Source organism: Dromiciops gliroides, chromosome 3, assembly GCF_019393635.1.
Source record: "Dromiciops gliroides isolate mDroGli1 chromosome 3, mDroGli1.pri, whole genome shotgun sequence".
Lineage (NCBI taxonomy): Eukaryota > Metazoa > Chordata > Mammalia > Microbiotheria > Microbiotheriidae > Dromiciops > Dromiciops gliroides.
This window is the reverse complement of record NC_057863.1, coordinates 544,843,774-544,858,335: the sequence shown is the minus strand read 5'-3', so window position 1 is coordinate 544,858,335 and position 14,562 is coordinate 544,843,774. Positions and strand designations below refer to the sequence as shown.

The window sequence follows — 14,562 nt, the reverse complement described above, 5'->3', positions numbered from 1 at the left end:
TCAAAAAAGAAAATGAGGTGAGCCTAGCATGACCTATTCTTGAAGTTATGCTAGCTTTTTGTAATGACCACTTCTCTTTCTAGATGTTTGTCACTCATCTCTTTAATGATCCATTCTAGAATTTTCATAAGAATTAAAGTCAAGATTCTTGACCTATAGTTGGCAGAGTCTATTGTCTTCCCTTTTTTGAAAACTGGAAAAACACTTGTCCTTTTCCAATCTAGTGGTACCCTCTCCTTTTTCCATGATTTTTCAAAAATCACTAATGGTAGCTTGCCACCATCTATCATTTCTTTCAGGACCTAAAAATGTAATTCACTTGGGAAAAGTGATTTGAATTCATCAAGGGCAGCTAGGTACACTCCTCACTTATTTTGGTGGTATATCAACTCCATTCTAGTAATTTTTATTATGTCATTTCCCAAGGAAAGGTTATTCCCTTGTGCAGAGAAAACAAGTAAGAATTGAGTAGCTCTGACTTCTCTCTTGTCAGTTATCATGGTGCCATCCATTCTAAGGAAAGGTCTTCCCCCCTCTATGATCCTTCTTTCCCTCCCTGTGGGGATAGGGATGAACTGGGCCTTTTCTTTCATTAGTAAAAAGAACTCCTAGGTCAGGAAATTCCCTTCACCACTTCAAGCCAGTTCCTACTCAGTAACCGAGAGTTCTGGTTTTGAGGCCAGTTCTTGGTTCATAACATCAGGCTGACTCCCAGTATGATTTAAAAACAAAAAACCAAACCCCCTCACCTTTTAATTGCCCTTACATTCTCTTATCTAGCTCAGCTCACAGTGAGCTTTTGTATTTCTCACACTATTCTTACAGGTTATGCCATGCTCTTATATTCATATTCTGTTACCTGGAGCTTTGCTTCCATTTGATGTACATTCCTTTTTAACATCTAGGTTGACTGTCAAATTCCCTGTGCATCTACATTCGTCTCTTCATTTTTTTCTATCCTTCCTCCTTATGGTCATTATTTTCTTTTGTTCATAGACATATAAAATGACAACTACAATAATGCCTCCATCATACAGCACCATGAAAATCCAAGTTTTAAGCAAATTTTCCAGATAACAGAAAGCACTAAAACTCCTTGATAAGGAGATTGATGTCTGTACTCAGTGTAAAAGCTTGTGAGTTCTCATTCACTGTGATTCTTGGCCACATATTTTAGTATATGTCCTAAATAAGTTCTACCCAAATTGGTGGATACCTTCTTTTTTATATTTCATGGAAACTCAAAAAAACCCTCACACTGTCAGTTATTCCTCACTCCCATTTCCAGTTATTCATGTGATTAATAATGTACTTTATGCCACTTCTTAAAGCAGATTATCTTTTTTATTTTGTTTTGTTTGTTTTTGTGGGGCAATGAGGGTTAAGTGACTTGCCCAGGGTCACACAGCTAGTAAGTGTCAAGTGTCTGAGGCTGAATTTGAACTCAGGTCCTCCTGAATTCAGGGCCAGTGCTTTATCCACTGTGCCACCTCACTGCCTCCAAAGCAGATTATCCTTAACAAGATGCCCATAGGCCTTTTCATGGCCTTTCACTTCGACACACTGACAATAAATCCTATACTGGCTGGAAGCATGTCAGTATTCTATTGTCATGAATTGTAATTTAAGGGTCTTGCTTTATTCAACTCTTCACATGTTTTTAACTTGTCTTTCCAAATACATTATAGGTCCAGATCAAAGATCATGTTATATTTCTACATACATTTTTAGAAGGGAAAGCACAAAGTTTATCAAGGTCCTTCCTAAAATGTAATGACCCAAACTGACAATACTCCAGATGCAGTCAGACTAAGAACAGTAGCCCTATCCAGCTCTCTTGTTCTAGATATTATGTCTACTAATGCAATCCAGGATTGCCTTAGCTTTTGGGTTACCATGTCACACTACTGACATATAGTAAACTTGTAATCTACTAAAATGCTCGAGATTCCAAAGGAAAAAAGTTGTAGATTTGAAGGTGCTTTAAAAAAAATAATAAACATTTTTATTTAAAGTTTTGAGTTCCAAATTCTATCCCTCCTTCCCTCTCTCCCCTGCCCTCTCCCTGAGGCAGTAAGCAATCAAATATAGGTTATATATATGTAATTATGTAAAACATTACCATATTAGTCATTTTGTACAAGAAAACAAGAATGAAAGAAATAAAAAGAAAAACAACATGCTTCAGTCTGTGTTCAATCATAGTATGCTTCATTGTCAGTCCTTTGGGATTGTCTTGGATCATTTTGCAGTCTGTAACTGCTTTTCTATATCTCACCCTACTTCATCTAATAAAGGTCAAAACAGAATAGGGCTGGGGCAGCTAGATGGCGCAGTGGATAGAGCACTGGCCTTGGAGTCAGGAGTACCTGAGTCCAAATCCGGCCTTAGACACTTAACACTTACTAGCTGTGTGACCCTGGGCAAGTCACTTAACCCCAATTGCCTCACTAAAAAACAAAACAAAACAAAACAAACAAACAAACAAAAACCAGAATAGGGCTGGATGGAGTTTATAATAGTGAAAACATGCATAATATTACACAGAAGTTTTCATACATAGTATCATTAGATCCTTTCCTACAGTATGCCTTTGATGCCTCCTCATTGATGTATGCAGATGAATCTGGGCACAAGCTTTGAAAGGTCCTACCCAAGTTGAAGAGTAATTGAGTATAGGGTTAGGTGACAGACTAAATGTCTATTAACTTAGAACCAATCTAGTTTGTATACATCAGAAGGTTGGCCACCAAATATTAATTTATTTTGTTTATAAAAACTAACAAAATCATCTATTAAGGTGTGGAGGAGGCTATGATCTGTGCCTATAGAAGGATATAACCACACATCCTTAAAAAGTCTAAGTATGGGCCGTTATCACTGTAGGAGTAATAACACCACCACATTTCTTTGGTGTTTACAATTCTCAGAACACTTTCCTACCTGGTGAAGTAAGAAGTACGAATAATATTATCTCCATATTGCAGATGAAAAAAATGGAGGTTCAGAGGAGTTAAATGCTTTGGCCAGAGCTACACAGCTAATAAGAACCACAGTTAGATTCAAACCCAGATTTTCTGACTTAAAATTTCAGGACTCTACAATATCATACTGTCTCTACAACCTATTGTGACTATAAATTTATGCCTTATTTATCCATTCTATTGCTACTTTGTACAGAACTATTTACCTGTTGTCTTTCCCTGCTAGATTATAAGCTCATTGCAGGCAGGGACTACCTTTTGCCTCTTTTTGTACCCTCAGTGCTTAGCATATACTAAGTGCTGAATAAATGTTTATTGACTGACTATAGCTGATTTTGGCTGATGGTTCTTAGTAAATTAAACATGGATTTTGAGGAAAGTCCAACTTTTCTCTAAGTCAAAGCTACTAGAACACTAGGACCTAAGACTCTAGATGGCTAGGAGCAGAACATACTCCAAGTAGTATATGAACGGTCTGGAAGAGTCCTAGACCTGATTCTTTACTCTGCATTTGGAAGAAAGTATTGAGGTCCTCTGAGAATTTGCTCTGGGACTTCTCTAAAGGCTTATCTGTAAAGATGTGGAATAGCAGAGGAGCCTACTGTGAATAGGTTTTCAGTCCTCTCTGTACAACCAACTTTTCAAGCATTGCTTTTTTCACCTTTGGAAAAATCAAAGTTCTACTTATCTCCATCAACAGGAGAAAATTTATATTTGTAAAAGTTAGGACTAACTCTAGACTGTAAGATGTTTAAAGCACTTAACTAATATTACCACTCTAGGCACACCTAGAAGTTGAGTGATACTCAGTACTCAGCATGATGCCTGGCACTTAGTAGGCACTTAATAAATGTTTATTGACTGATTTTCTTTCCAGACTTTATAGCAAAGTGAGACCCAAAACAGAAAAAAGCACAGAAAGTTGTGTTATTAGCAAGCTCTAATTTCAACCTGATTCAACAAACACTGTGACAAGCAAAGCTGCCCACACAATGTTATATTTAACTTTTTATGTATTCATGATATAATTTATATTAGAAATATATTTTTGTATATATGTCATCAATTAACCAACCAACAAGTATCGAGCACCTCCTATGTGCCAGGCACTACGATGGGCACTAGGGGTACAAACACCATGAATAATCTCTACTTGCAAGTTTATAAATACATATGAGTACATGAATAAAGTAGAAGAATAAATACAAATGACTACAAAGCAATTGAAAACAGGATAGTTTTTGAGGGAGAACACTAGCAGATGCAGGGAAACAGGAAAGGCTTCATGAAAAAGTTTGGTGCTTATGCTGCATCTTGAAGAAAGAAAGGGATTCTCCGAGGCAGAGAAGAGGGAATGAAATCTAGGCATGGGAGATGGACAATGTAAAGGCATGGAGATGAGAGATAGAATGCCATGTGTGAGGAGCAAAGAACAAAGAAAAGGGCAGTTTGATTGAATTTCAGTGCAAGCGGGAAAGTACTATCCAATCAGACTGGAAAAACAGGTTGGGATAAGGTTGTGAAGGGTTTTAAAAGATAAACAGATGAGTTTGTATTTTATTCTAGATGTATTAAGGAGCCCCCGAAATTGACTGAGTAGGGGAGTGACATGGTGAGATCTTCACTTAAGGAAATTCACTTTGTCAGCAACATGTAAAACAGACTGGAGTGGGAGGAGGCTTGAGACAGAAGAAATTATTAGGTGTTATAATTACCTAGGCAAGAGGCCTAAACTAAGGTGGTAGCTGTGTGAGTAGAGTGAGGGTTAGATATGAGAGATGCTGTAGAGGCAAAAAATGCACGATTTGGGAACTGACTGGAAATGTAGGGTGAGGAAGAGGTGAGAAGTCTAAAATAATGCCAAGGTTATAAACAAAAGCCATGAGCTCCTAAAGACTAGATCTCATAGGTTATTTATCTTTATTTCCCTCAGTATTAGCCCAGTACACTATACATAACAGGCTCTTCATAAAATTTTAGAAAATTAAATAAACAAACTACTGGCTACCTAAACTGAAAAACTCATTGTTCCTTCACTACTGTTACAAGTCAGGAAAACTAAGTAAAGGAGAACAAAGCATTAACTTACTTTGCCATCGTTTCTGCAGACAGATCTTCAGAATTCTTTACTTTTGTCTCACCTAAAAAAAATCCATATATTTAAAATGTCCCTCAAAGATGTTATACAAGTTAAACTTTCCTCTTTGAAACCTTGGCTCTAAAGTGACAAAATGGAGTCTCTCTAGGCTCACGTGATTGGAAAAAACAACTTTCTATGTCATCCGTCTATGACAAATGAAAAATGTATACTAGACTCACACAGACTAATCAGGTTTTCATGTTATCACATATAAACTTTTTATATGCAAGAACTTCCACTCAGGAAAATTAGAACTCAGTTATCAAGTAAAACATTTTCTAAAATGAACATCACAAAGTGAAGAATGTTTTTAATAAAGACTAACACTTTCAATAAACCATAAAATTGGATGGTCCAGGACATTTGGTAACTGATGTGATTTGTGACATTTAGGATTGTTCAGAGAACATTAACCAATGCTTAATTAAGTAGTCCACTTACCATGACTCCTCAGATCCAGTGCTACAATCCGACACTGAATTCTGCTAATGATTGCTGCCTGGAAGAAGAAAAAAGACAGGTAATTTGCAAGATGTCTCAGAGAACCCCAGATAACATTTTAATCTTCATGATTACAGGGAGTAATTTCCATAAATGATACTGAAAATGACTGTAGCTTCATTTTTTTGGGTGTATGTGCTTGTTTTGTCAAACTTCAAAGACTTTCTCCCCACATGAACATGGAAGCCTCTATTTACTGTCAATCTGTTTTAGTGAAATTAATGCTTCTCCTTTTTTCAACCCTGTGTTTTTCCTCCTGAATTCACTAAAATAAAATGTAATAAAGTGTAATAAAGTTCTAACAGGTACTATACATCAAGCTGCAAACTCATGAAGATGGTCTACTAAGGTGCAAACAAGTGGATATCTTCTTATATAATATATATAGATGGATGTGTATATGTACACAAACATATACACGTGGCCAAATCACAAATTTTTTGACGTATGTAGAAAATGTTTTGCCAACTTTAGAATGAGAAATTCCCTAGACAGGAACTGTAGGGGCTAAGGCTATACGCTGGTTCAAAACTCAATAAAAATCTAGCAATCAAATCATGAGAAAATTGGTATATGCTTCTATGCATATGAATAAAACACATACACATATGGAGGGGCATTAATACCAGTGATTCAGTCAAAGGCAAAACAAACTTACCACTCATGAAGGAAGGATATAAAGGGGCAAAAAAAAATAAAGCATATCAAAGAATTAATATAAGGAGAAGGGGTGGTGAACTTTAGTTTGACTCTCAGATAAATAGGGAATAGCTAAACAAATTGTGGTAAACAAACCTAAATTATAGTGTCATAAGAAATGATGAGACCATAGTAGAGAATTCAGGAACAAATGCAGGATGAAACGAGCAGAACCAGAACAACTTATGTGAAGACCTCAGCATTGTAAATAAAAACAACTTTTAAAGACTTAAGAACTCTGGCCAACACTATGACCAACCGTGTCCCCAGAGGACCTGGGATGTCCCCCAAATCCTATCAGAGAGGTGACAGACACAAAGTATAGAAAGAGACATATTATTTAGACATGGCCATTGTGTAGCTTCATTTTGCTTGACTAGGTTTTATTTGTTACAAACAACAGTGTGCTGGTGAATGTTTAAAAACTGGCTCTCTAAAAAAAAAAAAATACTGTGCACACCACAGACGTGTAAGTATTATCCAAATTAACATTTTCTCCAACACTTTCTTAGCTCTAGACTATCAACAAAATAATAAATCAAGCTCTGACTTGTAGCACTTGCTGTGAGATGCAAACACTAAAACTAAAAATTTAATAATTTGGCTCAGAGGTAGAAGGAGATGGCTCCAGCATAGTTCAGGAAGGGTCATTCCATCCACTGCTTTCTCTTAGAACTGATTTATTCCAGTTGTGGGCAGGAGTCAGAGGAAGAGGGGGATTACAACAGTGATGGGGGGGAAAAAAAGACCATTAGGGGGCAGCTAGGTGGTGCAGTGGATAGAGCATTGGCCCTGGAGTCAGGAGGACCTGAGTTCAAATTTGACCTCAGACACTTAACACTTACTAGCTGTGTGACCCTTGGCAAGTCACTTAACCCCAATTGACTCACCAAAAAAAAAAAAAAAAGACCATTTTAGCATCTTTAAAAATGCACCGAACAGAGACAAGTACAGACAAAACAGGACAGTTCTAATAGTAATGTGTATGATTTACACTATACCATTTTTTTAAACAGCAAGCAGCATAAAATGGAGATTCATGGTGTCACACAGAATCCTGTTGTGTTTTATGTATAGAAATAGATCTATAAATCTGAAAAGGGCAATTTCTTGCTTCACTAATTTGTCTGGGATGTTACCTTTTATGTCTAAACCACATACTTATTTGGAGAGAGGGGAGATTAGGAAAAACTTCTTACAGAATGTGGGATGTTAGCTGGGACTTGAAGGAAGCCAAAGAAGTTAGGAGAAAGAGATGAAAAGGAAAAGAGTTACAGACATGAGGGAAAATCTGTGAAAATGCCCGAAGTCTGGGGATTATATATTTTGTGTGATGAATATCAAGAAAACCAGTGTCACTCGATTAGAGTCCTTAGTGTTATTTGGTCTTCCTCCCTACTACTCTTGCTTTGTTTATAATGTTAATAATATAATATAATCTCTTGTCCTGTTTTCCACTTGTTTTTCATATGGGAAAGAACAGCCACAAATCTTCTAATGGAATGAAGTACATAGTCTTTGTGAAGAGATGGCAGGCAACATGATAAAGCAGAAGGAGCACTAGATAGGCAGTCAGAAAACAAGCTCTAGCACAAGCTTGCTATATGATTTTTGGGCATCTATTTCATTTTTAGATGGGCTCTAAAATTCCATATCTTCTATAACTTATTTATCAATGAAAGGCTATTTCATTTTAATTTACAAATGTTTGAGATGATTGAGGGTTTTGGAAATATGATTAAGTGGGTTATCACTCTACTTATAGCTGCATAGCATTTTATATTTTCAATGCCCTTTCACAAACAATAATACTCTGACTACAGCCAATGGAGAAAAGCGTTTTCTGGGACACCATGCCACTGGGGAGAGGAACAAGGACCCAACCCAGCATGTGTGCTGAATGGTAAGAAGGGGAGGGGTACAGTGGAAAGTATACTAGATTTGCAGGTCAAAAACTGGGGTTTGAATCTGGCTGCTACCACTAACTAGCCTGTAGGTAAGTCACCTTCTTTCAGTCTCAGTTTCCTTATCTATAAATAGAAATAGATAATATAATTTTACTACCTCCCTCAGAGGATTGTTAAAAGGAAAGAACTTTGTAAAACTTCAAGAGCTAACAAAAATTTTGGCAACTGATAATGATACCTGAATAATAGAAGTAATACAGGTAGACAATTAGAACTATCTACAGGCATGATCCAGGTAGGAAAGGCAGTCACTGTCAATATGTGAGCAATAATTATTTATGTCAAAGTAATGACACTACTACTCAGGAATTAGCAAAATCACTGTGGAGTCTAGTCTCTTTATGTTTGCCAGGTTTAATCTTCCCCATGTTTAGGGCTCCTGAAAGTTTAAGATAAACTTATGAAAACAACAGATCCAGTAACTGTAAACTTGGACTAGATAAAGATCCTTGGAACATGGTTAAAACATTCAAGACCTATAGTACAACAACCCCTTATATGGTTCAAGAAAAAAACACTGTTTGGTTTTTAAGTAATCTTGTGACCCATTTGGGTTACCCATTTTTCAATCCCCTACTATCTATAGATTAGTTGTTTCTTTTTAAACCATGTTTCTCATAATTCAGAGTATGTCCCCAAATGACATGCAAATCAGTGATATGAATGACATACCAATTAAGACACAACATTCTTTCCTTTTCTCAGCTGCAGATTTTAATCTACTATTTAAACCTCACATCAAGAGAGCTATAACTGTCAACAACAGGCAAGACCTCAGGTCAGCTTAGAACAGAAGTTGGCAACTGACATCACACTAATCATTTTAAGTGACCCATCTAAGTAGGGAATATGACTCTTACCATGCCAGTAGAAAAAATGATGCTTTACTGATGCAAAAATTGGAGAGATTATGCTGTTTTAAGATTATTACTTGGGCTACATATGCATAATAGTTTGCAAAGAAAAGAAATTGGTGACAGGGACCTGTAGCGGGCTATTGTACCAGTAAGAGATTTTGTTTCTCTGGCTCTCAGGAGACTATCAGGGTAATCCATTGCCAGGTAAAGGGAAGCAGTTCTCTTGGTGCAAAGAAGGCTCTTGATGCAAAAGTCTAACAGCAGTGTTCAGGGATATATCGCTATTTTACCATTACTTCTCCTTGTCACCCCAAAGAAAAAGGAAGAGGAGGTAGTGGTAAGAGAAGCCAAGGATTCTCTGAAAAAGGAAGGATCAAATGGTAGGACGGGAGAAATAAAAATGAATCACCATACCAGATATCCTGGAGGTAGGTAGCCATAAGAGCTTCCTCTCCCTCATATTGAGTCAAACATGTATCAAATGCCTACAATGTTCAAAAAGCCAGGTTTTGCTCACTCAAGAAGTTGCCTATTTGGTTAAATAAAACTAGATTTAAGTAAGAATAACTAGGTTCAAATCCTAGTTTTATTAATTACTACTGAGGTGACAACAGGGAATTAATTTCCTCTCTCTAGGCCTGTTTTATAATCTATAAAATGAGGGAGACAGGGTTAGATTATCCCTGAGTTTCCTTCTAGCTCTGAAATTCTATATTCTAAGGCCCTTTCCTGGTCTAACATTCCACTATGATAAGTTTAAAAAATAACAAGAGGGCATTTGTTAAGCACTATCAAGGTGCTGTAGGGATTTTAGAAGAAGTATACATAGCATTCGGTTAGGGGAGCAGAATAGGCTGGTTGAGGACATTTGAGCTAAGCCTTGAAGGGTGAATAAGATTTTGACAGGTAGAAACTAGTGAAGGAGAGCGTTAGGGGTAGTAGGGAAAGTATGACCAAAGCTACAGAGGCAGGTGTTAAAGGAATAATGAGCAGTTCAGTTTGACTGGTATAGAGAATGTACCAAATGGTAGTAGGATATGAAGCTGGAAGAGTGGTCAAGTTGACAAGCATTTATTCAGTGACTACTATGGATAAAAAGAAAAGCAAACAAAGAAAAAAATCTAGTTCCTGTTTTCAAGAAGCTCACAGTCTAATGAAGGAGATACTGTGTTCTATTATTTATAAATCACTAGGATAGACATTCTAGAGGAGAAAAAGTAACATTAGCTACATGAAACAGGAGCCACCTAAATCAATTAGGGAAATATTCTGTAAACTTAAATGCTATTAAAATGTAAGCTATTATTATTAATCAAACAGGTTAATGGAGCCCCTCCTTCCCATACACACTTAGATAAACAGGTGACCCTCATATCACAAATGCTCTGAATTTACCAAATCTTCTAATCTCAAATTCAGAAACTATACTTCTTGGGAAATAGTGTGGTATAAGTGGATAAATCACTGGCATAAGAGCCAAAGACTTGGGTTTTAGTTCATCCTTAGCCACAATTAGCTTTGTGATCTTTAGTAAGTCACTTTACATCTCTGAGTCCGTTTCCTTCAGCATTAAAAAAAGAAAGATGGGGAAAACTAAATGATGATTACAACATTCCAGCTCTAAGCCTCTATGATCCCCCAACTGCCTGTCCTCCACTGTGTAAACTGAGAGGAAAGATGATTATCTGAGTCAAGTTCACCTAGGACAAAGGTAATCTGCCAGAAATTATTCTCATTCTTACCAGAGTTTTATGTAACTAATGTAAATACAATTCAGTGTTCTCTTCCTAAAAGCTCATAAATGACATCAACTTCTATTGTCAGCAACTTACTTACAGTGAACACAGCCCAGGAGAGGGCAGAGTGACCTCCTCCATGCAGCAGAAGCAAGACTGGGCCCTCTGAACCACTCTTATAAATTCGAAAAGTGTATGAACAGTTAAAGATAATATATTTCTACCTTTGGTTGTGTTTCTTTATACCCTTACCCACATCCATCTTTACAAATTACAGTACAAAAGCCACATTAAAGAATTAAAAAAACAAAACAGGCTGTTGAGATGTTGTCCAGTTCGAAAAACTAATCAGAAATAATTTATCCCTTGAAACTTTAACTGGAAAAAGGATTCTGATTTCCCTAAGTCAGAGTCCTATTTATTCACAAAAACCTCTTGAAACCTTTTCTCTGGTACTTTTTTGAAGAGATACTAAAGCTTTGGAATTTAATCCCAATTTCTCTGACCTAATCATGAAACAAGTCTAGAGATATTGGTTTGAATTTATCATTGACATTCATCACAGTACACATATACTCTGGGGAACAAATTCAAGGGAATAAACACAAGAAAAAAGTATTTTGAAAACCCAAAAGGATATATCTTTGCCAGTTTCATTCTCCACCACCACATCTTCCATGGATTCAAAGTACTGGTTCCAGGAAACAGGGGAAAAGTCTCGCTTTCTTCCAGGGCTGAAAAACAAACATTTCAGGTAAAATATTAACATGTTACTCTTTCAGTAACAAGTGCCCCCAAACTCTATTTTAATTGTTTTGTTGTACTCAATATACATATTGCTTTGCTGGTTCTGCTTATTTTACTTAACTTTATATTTACTCAGTTCATATAAGTCTACCTATGTTTCTCTGTCCTATAACTCAGAAATCCAACTGGTAGGTACATACTTCAAGGACATCAGAGATAGAAGGCAGGACACATAAATTGCAAAATATTATAGTTGCATTTTTAGCAGTAGCAAAGAACTAGAAACCATAGATGGCTATTAATTAGAAAACAGGTAAACATATTGTGGTACATAAATGTAATGCAGTGTAACTATCTTGTAAGCAATATTGAATATTTTAAATACAGAAAAGTATGGGATGACATTAACTGATGAAAAATGAAGCAAGTAGAACCAGAGAATAGCAATATAATAACTACATCCATGTACATGAAAAGAACAACAAAACAATCAAAACTGAATTCTATAAAATTATATTGACCAAGCTTGGGCCTAAAGAGATATGAAAAGGGAAATTCTGTCCTTTGCAGAGGTGGGAGACTATGAGCATTCTACACTCCAGAAAATGTCAGATTTTATATGGTGTGTTTCTTAGTTTTTCTGAACTGTTTCTTTTCTTTTTTATTCTTTGTTATAAGGGGTGGCCCTGGAGGTGGGATGGGGATATATTTGGAAATGTGGGTGATGTAAAAACTAAGGTTCTCAATAAAATACATTTTAAAAAATTAAAGTACTTGTAAAAATTCTAAAGAAAAATATAGTTGATCCTATTTTCTGTATTTGAGCTTTTAACTTTGTCTTTCTGCATTTCTTCTACTTAAACTGTGCCTGCTCTCTCTTTATAATAGTTTTAGCTGCTCCAGTGGATTTTCTCTCCAAACCACGTATGTATTTGTCCATAAAAAGGAATGTTATTTCCTTTAAAACAACAACAAAATTTTAAAATTAAATTAAATTTAAATTTAATTGTGGAAAAATTCAAACTATTATCTATAACCCCCTGACAAGTTATTTCAATTTTTAAACCAGCTTATTATAGTATAATTAATGAACATTGGAATAAATTTGCTACATTCACCATTTACTGACTTTGATTTGAAGTGTATTTTCATTTTTTAAAAGTGTATATTTAAGGAATTGTGCTTGAAAACATTCAATAATTTCTTGTTCTCAGGAGATTTGCACTGTCTTGAGAGAGTCATATTGACAATTCTTGTTCCACATTCCACAAGGAGAGATGGGGAGCTCACAGTTTGGAAATCATTGAATTAGTTGGTCTCCAAAGTCCCTTCTAGTTCTGGAACCTACTCAGTAAACATTATTAAACACGTGCTGTTTATTTGTAAGGTGCTTGGCTAGGTTTTAAAGATATAGAGAAAATAATAAAAGTCTTTTACCCACAATGGGCAAACTATATATACATAACATATATAGTCAGTCAACAAGCATTTATTAAGTGCCTACTATGTGTCATGTACTGCACTAAGTGCTAGGAATACAAAGAAAGACAAAAATCATTACGTGCTCTGGGGGGAGAGAGCATGCAAACAGCTATGCCCACACACAGAATAAACTGGAGATAATCAACAAAGGGCAGGCATTATCATTAAAGAGCATTAGAGGGGCAGCTAGGTGGCACAGTGGATAAAGCATCAGCCCTGAAGTCAGGAGGACCTGAATTCAAATCCGACCTCAGACACTTAACACTTACTAGCTATGTGACCCTAGGCAAGTCACTTAACCCCAATTGCCTCACCAAAAACAAAAGACAAAACAAAACAAACAACAACAAGAACAAAATAAAGGGCATTAGAAAACACTTCTCTTAGGTTTTATTCAAAATCCTAGATAAAATATTTCCAGATCAAGGAGTATTTAACCTCATCTTTCTCTTCATCCTAGTTAGTACAGAAAAGTAAATAATAAGAGTAGCTAACATTTATATAGTGCTTTAAGTATTACAAAATGCTTTACATATATTATCTTATTTGAACCCCACAATAACCATGTGATGAAATGCTCTTTTTATAGACTCAGACTCTAAAGCTGATAAAAAGTAAGTGATTTGTCCAGGGTCACACAGACAGAAAAGTATCAAAGAAAGGATTTTAAAGTCAATCCAAACCCAGTGTTTTATCCATAAATATAAGGTAAATTTAAAAGGGGGGAAAAAACCCCAACAACCTAGCATCTGGGATATACCAAGAAAGGAGAACTATCTGAGCTGAGCTTTGAAGTTAAGGATTTTTAGAAGCAGAGTTAAAGAGAGGATGTATTTTAGGCTGAGTGGGAAGGGGGCAAACAATACTGAACATTAGGTGTTAACTGACTGAATGTAATTAGCACTTAAATGTCTAAGAAATGATAGAAATGTACTGTCAGTTTGTGTATATCTGACAAAAAGAACCCAGGTTTTTGTTGAAGATCCTTGTAGAAAGGATCTCTCCCCTCTTCCCTTATGCTTCACACTTTTATTTGTTCAAACAAAATAAAGGCTTTTAACATCTGAAAATCCAATTAAGTGAGAGATGGGGGTGTGCAGGAGAGAAGCTAAGAATATTCTACACCAAGTCTGGGCAATTCTCTGGTGTCTGAATTTCATTTATTCTTCACTCACATTTCTTGAAGACAATAGCTATATTTATAAAAGACCTTTATTTAACATTTTCATGGGTTTCAAATTCAACAGCTATATAATCCCACCTTTGCTTGGACCAAATAACCTCTATGGGTTATAATTAGCATCGTTTAAAGAGAAATCCCTTCCAAAGTAACTAACATCACTAACTACAACACTACTACACTGTTCCCTTTTGATTCCCTTAGTGTTTCCTTGGGGAAAAATGTTAGATTATATTGGGGTACAATTTAATATAGACTTTTTAAAAATT

General features: G+C 36.0%; 1 protein-coding gene across 1 annotated transcript in view; it reads right to left on the bottom strand.

Moving 5' to 3' along the window:
* PPME1 (protein phosphatase methylesterase 1) overlaps positions 1-14,562 on the bottom strand; it is a 65,451-nt gene that overhangs the window by 38,288 nt on the left and 12,601 nt on the right. Inside the window, exons 2-5 of the mRNA XM_043991364.1 lie at positions 11,525-11,618; positions 10,985-11,077; positions 5,566-5,623; positions 5,074-5,125 (exon numbers count right to left, since the gene is read on the bottom strand). Of these exons, the coding sequence (XP_043847299.1) occupies positions 5,074-5,125; positions 5,566-5,623; positions 10,985-11,077; positions 11,525-11,618 (297 nt within the window). The remainder of the gene's footprint in view (positions 1-5,073; positions 5,126-5,565; positions 5,624-10,984; positions 11,078-11,524; positions 11,619-14,562) is intronic.